This window comes from Microplitis mediator, chromosome 2 (genome assembly GCF_029852145.1).
Source record: "Microplitis mediator isolate UGA2020A chromosome 2, iyMicMedi2.1, whole genome shotgun sequence".
Lineage (NCBI taxonomy): Eukaryota > Metazoa > Arthropoda > Insecta > Hymenoptera > Braconidae > Microplitis > Microplitis mediator.
The window spans coordinates 17,942,630-17,957,944 of NC_079970.1; the positions used below are offsets into that span (position 1 = coordinate 17,942,630).

The following is a 15,315-nucleotide window of genomic DNA, read 5'->3' on the forward strand; positions in this document are numbered from 1 at the left end:
AGATCGTCTTATCTTTGGTTTAAGACTAATTCCGTTCATTAATCGCAATTTTTCTTCAAGACATAAATATATTAAGTTTCAATTAAACTTCATTCATTAAATTTTCATTCATTATTTGGTAAATAAATTTAGTCTACAAAATTTGAAAATTCAAATTATAAAATTGCCATGAAGATTTTACTGAAATTAATTTACCAAATTTCGTTTTATTCCTAATTGATAAAAATAGTAATGCTTTGAATACTGGAAAATTTATTATATTGGATAAATTTCTACGATATATTTACATATTTATTGAGTTACATATCTCATAAAATTATTTATTCAAAAACGAAAAATATTTTAAATTACATTTCGAATAAATTTAGTTAAAGAATATATTAATTATAGAATTATACACACTCCAGAAAAATTTTAATTTTCATATAATTTTTGAGCAATCTAAATAAAATTGATAAAAGAGATTACACGAATACATATATTTATACAGTTAATACATTGTTTTTATATTTAATTACATTAGTGTATGAAAAACTTAAATTACATTTTAAATAAATCAACAATAAAAAATACATAAATGATATTCCTCAAAATTAACATAATAAAAAGTATAAGCACAATATAAAAAATATTTGGCACATTAAAAAATATTATTTATAAATCATTGGTTTGATTTTTTTGTAACTTCAAACTCTGAGAGATCTTTGCACAGCCAAAGCAAATTATCATTATTAATAATAATTATAATTAATTATCGATTTCGATCTTCAATTACAAAATTTAAATTAATTAAATAAATAAAAAATATTATGTGCGGCTTTTCGAGCTGTAGGTCTCACATGTGAGATTGTCACAATTTATAAATTATTGTACATAGTTCCTTACACTTAAAAAAATTTATTCGTTATTTTTCTTTATTACTACTGTTTTCTCATTAAACTACAAAAGTTTATGCATATCATTATCAATAAATAGTCATATAATTATATATAATAGTTTAAGAAATTTAAAGATCTCCGAAAGTTTTTTTTCTTTTCTTACAAAATTCAATAAAATTGAATAATTATATTATTATTCTAACTATTAAATATTAATAATTAATTATTATTACATTATCTATTTTGTTTTTATAATAATTCCTAATTAGTTTTCTATGTATAATAATACCCACATCATTCGTTTACGTATTAATCACAATTTAACGTTTAATTTTCTAACGTTAAATTATTTAGGAAGAATAATTATTATTATTAGCAACTATAATTATCATAATTCGTTAATTTAATTAACGATACTCGTTAGTAACTACTGTAAATAATAAATAATTATTTTTTATATCGTGTTCCCTTAAGATAATTGTCGATACATTCATTACGAACGCTGTAATTATTATTATTATTATGTTTTCAAATTATTTAATCTCATACATTTTTTGATTGATATTCAATTTTATTTAATTGTCATTATTATCTCTTATTTGTTTGTGTCAAACTAAATATTACGCTCGTAATCATGTATTACTGTTATTTAATTAAGTATGTGCTATTACACTGTAAAAAATTTGCGGAGTAAACGCAGAGTGAACGTGGAGTAGATGACTTTTTATTAATTCACTCCGAAGGGGAGTTTTGGAAAATATTAATTATAAAAAAAATTACTAATACATAATGAGCTTAAGTATTTGATATTTATATTGAGTACGGAAATAATTACGAGCTCCCTGTCCATCATACATTCACGCGAAATGATTTTTAAAAATTATAAGCAGCTGATAATAAAACTTGTCACAAATAATATGATTCCACTGAGTTACAAACTGTCGTATGATTTACATCAGTCATACTACGAGATAATATTTCATATTATACCGAAATATAAAATATTCCTATAAAAACTATGCCACTGTAGCTATTCAATAACTTAATATTTTCACTATGTATTATACATATCAAATTATAATTTACTGAGTTACTGAAACATTTTATAAATTAAAACCATAATATTTCAAGTTTAATTAAAATATTTGAATCAATTAGTAATTGAAATAATTGGGTTTCTAATTAACAACTGTTTTGATTAAATATAAATTTATTTGAGTATTCAAATTACGGACCGGAGTGAATGTGGATTGAAATAAAATCCGCGTTACTCCGAAAATACTCCGCCCCGAAAAACATCCCTATTCACTCCGCATGTGGAGCAATTTATTTTTAAAACTCCGTAACTCTGAGCGAAGGAGTGAATTCGGATTTAAATAAAATCCATATTCACTACGGATTCACGCCCAATTTATTACAGTGTAATGAATTTAATTATCATGAATTATGAATTTAATTATCGGTGAAGTGAAAAGTGAAAACTTAAATAAATGCGTTTAATTTAAATGTTTTACAAATTTGATTGGCTACCGTAGAAAGATGTAAAGGCCGTATCGGAGCTAACACTAAGTGGTAAACTAGTAGCATCCATCGTTTCTCGTTCGCTTCCAATAATTGATGGTACTTTAGTATCAATTGCTTCTAAAGGTCCACTAACTGCAGACATACCTGAACTTGTGGCCATTTCCACTTCCCCACCGTCTGGGTGTGACATTCGTCTTAAAATCACGTCACTTTAAGAAAATTAATAATTTATTAATTACTCAGTTCAAAAATTCATTAATTTCTTAATATATAATTTTATTTATTGATTTGTTATTAATGATAATCAAAAATAAATTTTATAGAAAAGAAAAATTTTTTTTTTACCTATAATCTGGTGCCGGTGTTTCTATTTGTTGTTGTCTCCGTGAATTCGATGACATTGGTGTCCTTTTTATTGCGTAAATAAATATGCCAGTCATTGTTAATGTATACGAGAGAAAATATAGCGTGTGGAACTGTAATAAAATATATAAACATATAAATACATTTTTTAATTAAATTTTATAATAAAGTCTTATTAAATTATGAAAATTAAAAAAAATAAAATTTTCCATTTTTTTTATTTTTCGCTCGAGAAATTGAAAATTGTAAAAAAAAAAAAAAAAAAGAATTTCAAGTCATCAGATTTTGTTTGATTTTAAAAAATTTAATTTCCAACAAATGTCAATGTTTTAAAGTATTCGAGAGCTGTTGTGATTAGTTGCTGGATAATATTTAAGTATTCGTAGTTACGTGTGTGTGACAACTTCCAATTATTTTCGCTAGATGTGAAAAATAAATTAAATTATTTCGTTTTTTATATTTCAATATTTTCGCGCTATAGTTATATTTAGCTGGAGCTAGAGTATTTGTATTTCTGAATGCCCTTATTTACTTATAAATTAAAAGAACCTCATAAATCAGAATCTATTCGCAGAGCGATCAAAAGTTTGATAAGTAATAGAATGTTGGAATAATTTTTTTAATTTATTTCGAATGCGCTTAAATTACTTCCATGACTACAAAATATCCCAATCAAAAAAATCCATGTGGAAATCCAGCTTAGATACCGCCGAAAATTCCTGCATGACGTTTTCGGATGGATTCCCATACGGTTTTCTATAGAAATCCAGCATAGATTCCTATGTGGACTTATGCATGATTTACCATGTGTATAAAATTTTTACATAGAAATTCAGATACCCGGATTTCTACATAGATTTCTAACATGGGAATTTGGATATCCAAGTTCTATGTGTATTTTTCGTATGAAAACCCAGGTACCTACAGTTCTCTTCACTGTAAAATATCAGGAGTGAATCCAGAGTGATTACGTAATTCATTTAAATCCGAATTTACTCCGCCACTCGGAATTCCGGAGTTTCAGAAAAAATCACTCTGCATACGGAGTAAGTAGGGAGTTTATTTTTCCAGCGGAGTGATCTGGATTTTATTAAAATCTTCATTCTTTCTGATCAGGAATTTCAATTTGAAATAAACTCCCCTTCAGAGTGAATTTTACACCAAAGAAATTCAATAAATCCAGTCATCCGATCCGCATCTCTCCGGATTTAATCTACGTTCACTCCAAAAATTTTTTACAATATATACGGGGACCCAGGTATCCATATTTTCCTATATGAAGTTCTATGGATTCCCATATATTAAGAAAAATCTTACATGGATTTTTTTGATAGGAATGAGACTTAAAGAAGTTCTTAGTTAATTTTTCTCTAAGCATTGTTTAATAATTATCAAATAAAAATGTTGACAAAACAATTTTTAAATAAATAAATCACAGAATTTATTTTACCTTGTATTGGTGTGTAAGCATACCCAAGAGCACATTAAAGAAATCAGCAGTAAGAAGAAATAGTTGTAACGCAGTTGCACCAGATTCAAATAGAATCACTGGTACAAGTGAAAAAAATACGAACTGCGTTATACAATAAAATACTAATGCTGTTATTACGACTGGCGTTGCGGTACTCCATGACGCTGATTCTATTTGCAATCTCTCTAACACAGCACTAAAATAATTAGATCAATTAATTATTTGAAAATATATACTGATCAATAAAATATTTTCATTTTAATTAAAATTATTTACATTTGAATACAGCTCAAAATAGTTCCAAAAAATCCAATCATTCCCAAATATTCAATAATATCAACCGTTTTGACAGCTAATTCCTGAAGGACAGTTGTCACTGAGAATAGTACAGCACCTCCAAGACATAACATGTCACCTACTAATTGATTTTTACCTGTATGAAAATTATAAATACAAAATTATTCAAAGTCAGTGTTATGTCTCGTGAAAAAAAAAAGTTCATGATTAATTCCTGAGGGATTCTTACATATGAATATTCAGTTGATAAGACGATTACGTGAACTTCACATTGGATTTTTGATGAATATTTTATGAATGTAATTGTAATAACATTCGAAAAATTATTATAAATACTGATATTAGTAATCAGTGATTACATAATCTTGTGAAATTGAATTAGTATATAAATTTCAGATTTTTCATTGATTTTATATTCAAAAAACTTTTAAATATCAGTTTTTTTATGGTCTCATATTTCTTTTTTTATTTATTTACTTAAATTTTACTTATTTTTTTTTATTTACTGAAAAATTACAATCTATCCTAGGATATTTAATAATTTAGATGTCGGTTTTTGTTGAGAGAAAAAAAAAACTATCCAGCGATGTTTTTTTTTCTTTTTTAGCTTTGAGGGAGAGAACATATTTCTGATTGATAAAAAAAGGAATTTTCAATTTTTTTGAATTATAGAAGTTTATAACTATTTAAAATATAAATAATATGTGATTGATGAAAATTTTTCCATGGATCCGCCATGAAGAAGTATAATAAAAAAAAATAAATAGTATGTTTTGTGGCAAGGGATGAAATAAGACGATTTCATGCAAAGGTAAAGTTGGACTGTCCTCCTAATTCGAAGGCGAAGGTTGACATCACCCAAAGTCTGTATCGTGTTTTTTCCCGTGCCACGCATTAAACTTTTAATATTAATTGCATTGATACTGGGAGTTTTAATGTCTGGAGTCAGTCAAAACGGGATAATTTTTAATCGATAGCGCGGCAAAAAAATAATGCTGTTTTACAAATAAGGAAATTTAATTAATTTAACAAGCAAATTAATGGCTTCTTTTATTAGAGCTCGAATTGTTTTTTTAATTTTTCAAACACAATAAATAAATGCGATTCTGGCAGAGATGAAATCAGAACGTAATTTATCGAGCAGAAACTAATGAGTTTCTTTTGTAAGAAAGAAACTCATTAGTTTCTACCCGTTAAGTCGCATTGGTTTGAAATCGGCTTGTTTCTACTGACAAAACAAGCATTGAAACTTGCAGTTTAAATCATATTTTATATCATTATAAAATTTTCATCGAAATTTCATATTGAAGTTCACCTTCTTATGATCTTAATATTCATGTGCAAAAATCCCTAAAAAATTGAACGTGCACTTTTTTAATTCGAATAAATTATGAATAAATATCAATTTACCATTTATTCCAAGATCTTTATTGTCATCAATACCAGCCCAAACAAGGCATCCAACGCCCATTAAACAAACGGAAATACCGACAATATGAACAATACGATATCGAACACCAAGAACGAGACATGAAAGTGCTAGAGCTACTGGAATAGCTACGCAGTCAAGTAGCTTTAACAAATAACGTAATATATGTAGTTTCAAAGTTAAATATTTAAATGATTTCTAGTTTTCAAAGTTTACTTTTTAAAGTAATATAGATATAGATATAACACAAAGTTAAGTAATTAAACAGCAATAAATATGAATGACAATTATAAAAAGTTGATTTAAAGTTTAAAGTGTACCTGGATACTTGCCAAACTTGTGAATTGGTGAGAGGAAGTTATAAGAGTGTTAGCCTCGACGTCAATAAATGCAAGTAATAAATACCTCCAGCCTCGGGCTCTTAAAACAGAAATTAATCCATTCCCGGTTCCTCGACAAGACATCCACGTCGTGTATACCAGGCACAGCATTACGTAATGTGGGAGATTTTGCCCTTTTAAATTTTAAAAAATATAATAAAAATAAAGAGTTTGTTCATTTAAGGTAAAGACCCTAAACCCGATAGGTACCATTAGTCGCTCACTTTGGTGTCACGACCAATTATCACACCCTATCAAAAAAATTCATATGGGAATCCAGCTGAGATTGCGATGTGGGTTCCCGCATGGTGTTTTCGGATGGATTCCCGTATGGTTTCCTAAAGTAATCCAGCGTAGATCCCGATATAGGTTCTCACATGGGTTCCTATGGGAATCCACATCATGCCAAATCCATATGGGAATCTAGTATGGATTTCCATGCGAATTTTCATCTCGATTTCCCATGGGAATCTGCACCATCTCAAAATCCATATAGGAATCTTGTATGGTTTAAGAATTAGGAAACATTAACAAAAAGCGTCACGTTATTGATACAAATATCATAAAAAGCGTATGTGGTTTCACAAACTTTCCTGCAGTACAATATCTTTGTACGATTCCTGAGTTAGTGTTTTATTGAAATTATTTGCAATTTCTATAAAGATGTAATACTTCTTGAGTTAATACTGATATAGAGAGTATCAATTAATCAATTTTTTGTTGAAAAGTATCCTGCCAATAGAATATTAATCTATTCTTTTATTCATATACGCGTATCAATAAACGATAGACATAGAAATCCAGATACCTCGGATTCTATAGAAACTACTTATATAGAAACCCAGAATCCTATATGAATTTCTCACAAAAAAATCAATCTACTTAAGTTTCTATGTCAAGTTCTTACATGGGAATCCAGGTACCCACAATTTTCTACGTGGGAATCCAGGTCCCCAGTTTCCTATATAAAGTTTTTATTTGGGAAACCAGATACCCATGGTTTCCTACATGGAAAAATCCTATATTTTATATTTATAATTAGTTCAATTGATATTGTCTTTGAGCGAGTATAGGGCCATTTGTTGATCGATGAATGGTAAGTACATCACAACTTTTAGTGAGCGTCTATGTCCTGATTAAAAAATCTAATTTAGAATTATTTGAGATTACGTAACTTCTTAATCATTTTGAATCATTCCAAAATGTCAGAATTATTTTTCTTTCGAGTATAAATTTTGGAACAAATCATTTTAAATCATATTGAATAAAAATATTATTTTATGATTTGAAATTATTAAATGATTTAAATTGTCGAATTATTTTCAAATAATTTGAATGAGAAAATATCGCAATTTCTGGTTCCTCGGGTGATTCAAAATTATTGGAAATGATTTGAACTTTCGAATCATTTTTAATTAAATTTAAGGAGAAAATAACATTGCAATTGTTTCAAATAATAATTTTACGATATGATACCACATAAAATAATTTAGATTTTTGAAATCAATTCAAATTAGATTTCGTAATCAGGGTGAGTACACTCAACAACCTTGTTTAAGAATATTAATAACAATTAATTATCAACATTCTTAAAATTAAAGTTATATTCTAATATTTAAAACTACAGTCAATAACTATAAAAAAAAAATGATTTTTCATTTGATTTACAAATTTATATTAAATGGTTCAATCTCACTCCCTGAAAAGTGAGTGGGTAATGAGTCTTTACCTTATTTATAAATTTACATTCAATTAATTCAAAAGTTTTTTTTTATTCATGAACAGATAAATGCTTTATTATACTTATGTTTTTTTACCTGTTGGAATACTGAGCTTCGGTAAAGATACAGTGTTTATATGATGATTTAATTGTGTCATCCAGTAAAGAACTATTGATAAAAATTGTCCAAGTATTATTGTTCTCCATACTGACCTATAAATATTGTAAGAAAAAAAAATTTTTTAATTATTTTAAATTAAACAAGTTTTTTTACTTTATTAAAAGGGACTGAAAAATTTTAATTGAATAAAAAGTCTTTTAAAAAGTATTCAGAGAAATTATAAAATGTTTTTCAAGATAAAATACTTGAATTTATTTTTTTTTTCTTAATATTTCAATGCAAAACACGGATATCTAATTATTAGTTAAAAATTTTATGGAGGACAAAGAAATTTTCTTGACGTCATTAAAAATTAATTGATAAGAGCAAAGAAAAAAAATAGAAAAATGAAAATTAAAAATCGAAATTTTTCCAACATACGAATCAAATTTTGATAGATAGATATTTATATTTTTATTTATTTATAAAAATTTTCTGTCAGAACTCGAAACAAATTATATTACAAAGTATTAAAAAATAATTGTTTATAATTATTTATCGCGAAAATTATTAACATTGAAGATAATTTAAAATAAAACTTTTAAATATTAAAAAATTTTTCACTGAAATTGAATTTAAAAACTTCGAGAAAATAAATGTTTTAATATGACAAATATTTAAAAGATTTTAATATTTTCATAACGATCTAAATGAAAATAAAGAGAAAAAATATTTAACTTGAGCAAATATAACAAAAGACATCAAGTACAATAGAGAATAAAAATGTGAGCAAACTCCGTGACTAAAAAATGTAAATAAAAATTGAATAAAGTAGACTTTAAAAACTCTCATAGATCTTGAGCCAGCTAAAACATAGCACTGTGAAACAAAGTAGTATGTACATAGTAATAGTACATAGTACATTTAGTATTCTACGTTTTGCACTATATATTAAAGCCGGTAAAACGAGAACATTAAAGAGGAACATAGCGAGTATAGTAAACACCCGTCACTTTAACCCGGGAACCACCCTTACGATGCCGGAACCACAAATTCTCATCACCATAAAATAATATGAAAAAATAAAACATACATATATGTATATAAAACACTTGAAATAATATTATATCAATAACAAATGATTATTATCAATGTAATCACTCACCACTGACTCAATTCCGATATGTAATTTTCAATTTTATCACAAATACCATTTCTAGGCTGCATATTTATGTTTTTATGACAATTACGAGCACCCGATGACACTCCCATGCAAGGGTGCATTTTCACCCTGTCTCGTACAACACCGGCGTCCGTAACTTACGCCTGCGCGACCCCATTTTTTCCCTTACTTCACAGCCCTACTACTATTACTACTTCCTATTTCATCCCCTTATTTCGTTACTGCTACTGCTACTGCAACTGCTGCCGTTGATGTTGATGCTGATGCTGATGCTGATACTCTTTCTCTTATATCTTTTTACTTTATTCCTTCACTCTTTCTCCATCACACTTAAACTCTACACCATACTCTACAAATAAAATATATACATACATATACAAATATATATATATTTATATATGTACAGTACGTAGCTTAAAATTTAAAACTATCGCCGCAAAACTGCAACCACTTTCATGTATAAATTCCACTTCACTCTACCTGACATTTAAAATTTTTAAAATAACTCTTACATTCACTGCAATCTATTCATCTTTCCTCAAAGAAATCCCCTAAGAAATAAAAATAAAAGTACAAATAAAAGATACATATTTATATTTATATAGAATGATATTTTATTTTTATTCGGATAGCCCTGCCGAAGATTTATCATTTATTATTATTATTTTTGTTTTATTTACAATATATTGACAATCTCAAATATATTATAATATATTTATATATTTACTTATATATCTGTTTATTTATTTAATAATTAAAGATGATTTTTAATGAGTTCAGTCGTGGATAACAATCAAAAACAACATAATAAATTATTTAATAGGATAGACACACTTCCATTCATGTAACTGTTTATAAATATTTTTTTTAGCTTTTTTTTTTTTTATAACGCACATAAAATATTAAAAATTTAATTGATTGTTATTTAGTTTGTGTGTAATAGTTTTATGTCGCACTTGAGAATAAGTTTTGTAGAAAATAATGCGATATTTTAATTATTTTATTTAAAATTATTAATTTGTGCAATTTTTTTTTTGTTTTTATTTTTTTTTATTATCTAGAGTAAACTAGATCTAATAATTTACTATTAACTTGATAATTAAGCTATTATAAAGTTGAAAAAATAGGTGAAATTTAATTGCAATAGTTTTGGAATTATTATTAACATTTTAATTCCATTGGCTATGAAAAATTAGTTAAAATTTTACTAAAATTTTTTTTTTTTTACTTATTTTATAATTTTGTTTTAGTTATTTATCGATATTAGTAATATATTATCATTATTATCTAATATAGTTAAAAGTCAATTCTTTAAAATTTTAAAAGCCACAATTTTAAGCACTTTATTATCACGTATGTATTCGCATTGAATAGTTACTATTTGTGATGATAAAAAAAAAATTAATAATGAACACTCATTATTTTTATTGTTAGTGTTTACTATTATCGTTAAAAATTTTGATTCAGTGCGACAGACGAGTTTGCGGTAAACTCAAAGCCTGCTACAATATGAGATTGTCATTTATGTTATAATTTTGTTTTGTTTTTGTCAATTGTCTTAATATTTAGTCGTCTGTATGAGAAATTTAATATTTATAAATAGAAAAAAAAAATAAAACACTTATAATTATTTTTTCTTGACTTCTTCTTCGCCCGCTTCGTTTTGTTTTCTGAAACAGTCACCAACTGGGAAAAAGTCCCACATTCTTTGTTGATACATATTCCATACGTAGGTCTCTTGACCAGTGTATTCTGTGTCCGGTTTATTAATAAGATGCATGAGGAAGAACCTTTAAATAATAATTTAAAAATATTAGTAGTTTTAAATTTAATAATTAATTGAAAGTGTACTTTAGTAGTAAACCGAAAAATAACAAATTTTTTTTAATTTTTTCTTCTTGGTATAATAAAAAATATGATAACCCGTCTAAACGCTTTATGTAACTGACGTTGAATAACGGGTGCTTCAATAATCAGGACAAAATAATTCGAATTAAGGATAATAGATTTAAAAAAATTTCATTTTTAATTATATTTATAATCCCAGAAAGTAATTTTAAAGTCCGCGATTGTTTTCAAAATTTATGTCTGACTCAAAGCCGAAAATAAACAAAAATTTTTTTATCAAATCTTTGAAAAATAGGTTTTTATTTATTTCTTTACTTTGAATTATTTGTTAAACAATTAAAAATATTTTATTTCACGCAAAAATAAATTATTGGAAATTTTATTTTTTTTTTATTATTTCCAATGATTAATGTTTTTGATCAAAGAAATAAGGTTTGTCGCTAAAAAAAACTTTTTGAAATTGAAGAAATTATTAAAAATCGAAGAATCGCTTAATGTGCGATTTTTGGCGAAAACGATAAATTTAAAGCTTCGGAGCAATAAGAAAAAGAATCGCAGCGCTTTAAAATTTTCATGGTTTTTTCAGGACACTTTGTGGTTGAAAAAAAAAAACGACGGTATCCTTTGTTCATCCATTATATCCAAAGTTATTCCTAGATTTTCAAATATCCTTAAATATGAGAATTTTTACCTTTTCTTTAATCAACATTGTCGCTACGAAAAATTTTTTTTAATCAAAAGCCACTATTGGTGTCTTATAAAGGATGTTTTGCAGTTTTCAAAACCCTAGTTTAATTCCCTGTACGATCAATATGTCCCGAGTTATTGATTGTCAAAGTCAAAATGGACTTCTTTGCTTTGATCAATGACAACTCCGCGCCAAATCGTTGTAGAGACTTTTCAAGGACGGCAAATCGAAGGGTATTAAATTACCTAAAAAGCTTTAAGGTTAAATTATCAAAAAATAATTATTAAAGCCCATAGAACTTTTTTAAGACGAGCAAAAATTTGGAAATTTTTTTTTGCGGCGGTTTTTTTAGGATTACTCCGAAACCATGCATGATACAAAATTTTGAAGTCCAGATCTGAAAGCTAGAAGCGTGAATGTACAATTTGCTTTTTTGATTTTTGCTGTACGACTATTTTCCTCTGAGTTACAGCATGTTAAAAATCGCTTAAAAATTTACAATTTTTTTTATATCCCTTAATTTCTGCGAGTAGTGTATTATCATATATCTAATAATATGCCCGTTTACGTTCTTGCTGTTTCATTAATTATGAGTTGGTCGCGATTTTTGAAAACTTGAAAGATATTTTAACCGGATTAGAAATTAGACGTAGTGTATTTATAAATATTTATACTATAATTTATTTTTACTCTTGTTATTTTGTCCCATTTTTCTTAAAACCCGTTTACGTCTTGGGTTAATTTGCCATTAATCGGGTACTAATTTTTCGGTCCACTGGACTCATACACTTTCTTGAGTAAATAATAAAATAAATATATATTTACATGTAATTAGCTAAATTATGTTCTTGTTGAACGTGTGTGTCAAATCCATGTGGTACTGTATCAAAATATTCTTTACCCAATCCGCATATAAAACAATTACTTTCCATATTTGTTTTAACATTTTCCAATTGATCACGAAGCTCTCCGAATGCATCAATAATCAAACCTACAATTATTCATTACTCAGTTTAATTAAAATGAACAATTGATACAAATAAATTAATATACAGCCGAGGCTCGTTATAAGCAATTTCCCCCTATCGTGCTATTCATTGCGACTTCCCCGAAGTTCCCCCACTCTTTCGGACGCTCAAATTTCATGTGTTGACAATCGTTATAATCGTCACTCGCTTTTTGTTTAAAAAAATTTTTTTTAAATTCTACTGAATGACTAGATTCCTAAAATGTCTCGCATACAGATGTTGGTATGTCAGCCAATAATCTTAAGCAGTCAAATCACAATACTTTTTTTTCATTTTCGTTACGCGGAAAACATTTTGATCTTCGGGTACGTTAATTATCAGGCATTTCGGCCTAGTTAGTTTTCACCCTTATGTTCACTACCTGGGCTTTTTTTCGGCCGAGAAAAAATTTTATTATTATTTTGGCTTGAAATTTTTTGACTCGGGAAGTGACTCGCAACAACACAAACACGTAACGCACACATGTAAAATGTGCACCGAAAACTAAGATGAAGAGGGAACCTAAGTCTTGGATTCTTCCAGGAATTTCTTCCCCTACAACTTCTGACGGTTGCTTATAACGAGCTTGTACTGTATATTCAAAGTAAATAAATTTTACCTTGGATGATAGCCAAAAGAATAACAATTACAAAGAAGAAAAATGTAATATCAAACATAATTCGCCAAACTTCGTAGTCATCTCCATCAGGTTCACCAATTTCATCACCAATACCACCTCCAGCTCTTACTCCTTTATAAAGATGAAATATGAAACACTGTAAGAGAAAAAAAAATATGAGTGAACGTAATTTTTAAGTAAATTTTTTAAATAATTAAAAAAAAAACAAACCGTCAGCATGTCATGACATTTCTTATCAACTTCATCATCCTCTTCTTGTATATAAAATTTACGGAAGAAATTGAAGGCAATAACTGTGTAAATGTACACAATAATTGTAAGCAGCATAACAGTTAATACTAATTGTTTTCCATTGTGTGTAACAGACTCTAAAATAGTTCTTAAGGTTTTAAATCCAACTGCGACATCCAGTAAGTGAGCAGCGAAAAAGAAATTGTTATAATTGCCGAGAATTGAGAATGTAAAGTACCACAAACTGTACAAGAAAGACTGGAAATATATAAATAAATTAATATTTAATTGATTTAGTAGAATAAATTATAATTATTTCTTTTTTACTTGATCTGTTATTGTAACTCCTGCTTTCCATAACTGGTACCTCCAATCAATGCTGAAGAAGCTAAAGATAAAATAATTAAAAATTGTTAAATAAATAAGTAAATAAATAAATAATTTAATTATTAACAGTCTCATGAGATTTAGAAAATCCCCAGAAGTTTAAAACACTAAATTTCAACATCGAATTCGTCGAATTTTAAACTTCAAATATCTCAGTAGCTATTCAATGTTTTTTAAAATTATTGAATACTTTTATTATAGAGAATTGAAAGCGCAACATAAAAAGTTTCTTACAATTCAAATAACTCAATATTTACAAAGAAATTTGCAAAAAACCAATCATATTTTTTTCTTGATAATTTTTTAAGTTTACAATCGAAATTTTTGAACTTTACTTCCTTAAATAAATATACTTTTTAAAAGATTTAATTTTTTCTTCAATTCTGAATTAAAGTGAATTTGGTTCCTGATAATATCCATAAAATTTAGTTAAAAATAGTAAAAATCAAGAAAATTATACCTATTTTTATATAAAAAGTCACTTTTAAAAATTATTTTTTAACATAAATATAAAATGAAAATAAATTTTAGCTGGTTTTAAAAGTGTTTAAATAATGTCTCTATGAAATTACAAAGTAAAAATATTGATTACTCTAGTGGATCCGGATAACGGTAATTTACCTAAAATACGGTATTCCTACGACGAATTTGCCGCAATTTACGGTAATCTATACAGCAATTTACGGCAATTTACAGTAATAATACGATTTTACCTGATTTGCGGGATTTTCACCATACACACCGTATGCTTTTTTATTTTTACAGTTTTTACAGTGCAATACTTCCCTTTACGGTAAAATACCGCAAGCTTGCCGAAATTTTACAGTAAATTACCGCGCTCTTACTGCAAATTTACGGCAAAAATACCGTATTCCACTTATTTTATTGTAAATTACGGTATTTTACCGTAAAATACCATAAGTCTTCCGAATACCGTAAATTAGGTTCCGCGCCTTTTGATCCTCGGACAGAATATCCCCCGGATAATTGATCCCGCTGATTTATCCTAAACGGTTTAAAATGCGTTTTTATGGTGATGTGGCATATAGATAGTGAAAAGTCAGTCGTGTACACACAGATGGCGTTTATTCACCGTTAAGCAGCCGTTCACTTATCATCTTATAATAGATTGAATAAAAATTAAAATATTTAATAATTAATTTTATTTA

At 27.1% G+C, this 15,315-nt stretch overlaps 2 protein-coding genes and 1 long non-coding RNA gene across 13 annotated transcripts in view; 1 reads left to right on the forward strand and 2 right to left on the reverse strand.

The window, feature by feature from the left end:
* The window catches only part of LOC130663699 (uncharacterized), a 104,693-nt gene that overhangs the window by 12,533 nt on the left and 76,845 nt on the right, over nt 1-15,315 (forward strand). The gene's annotated exons all lie outside the window — the stretch shown is intronic.
* Nucleotides 429-9,647, reverse strand: LOC130663696 (solute carrier family 35 member F2-like). Its single transcript, XM_057463109.1, has 8 exons — nt 9,328-9,647; nt 8,160-8,275; nt 6,283-6,476; nt 5,944-6,106; nt 4,513-4,669; nt 4,216-4,432; nt 2,748-2,878; nt 429-2,611 (listed from the first exon to the last, which is right to left on the reverse strand). Exons 1-8 carry the CDS (start codon nt 9,444-9,446, stop codon nt 2,389-2,391), a joined length of 1,320 nt encoding a protein of 439 aa, XP_057319092.1. The 5' UTR covers nt 9,447-9,647; the 3' UTR covers nt 429-2,388.
* LOC130663694 (ryanodine receptor) overlaps nt 10,928-15,315 on the reverse strand; it is an 89,696-nt gene continuing 85,308 nt past the window's right edge. For all 11 annotated transcript variants that reach the window (XM_057463105.1, XM_057463101.1, XM_057463098.1 and 8 more), the window contains 5 exons: nt 14,087-14,147; nt 13,739-14,017; nt 13,508-13,664; nt 12,707-12,872; nt 10,928-11,135 (listed from right to left, as the gene is read on the reverse strand). In XM_057463105.1, coding sequence (XP_057319088.1) covers nt 10,973-11,135; nt 12,707-12,872; nt 13,508-13,664; nt 13,739-14,017; nt 14,087-14,147 — 826 coding nt within the window. In that variant the 3' untranslated portion in view covers nt 10,928-10,972. The remainder of the gene's footprint in view (nt 11,136-12,706; nt 12,873-13,507; nt 13,665-13,738; nt 14,018-14,086; nt 14,148-15,315) is intronic.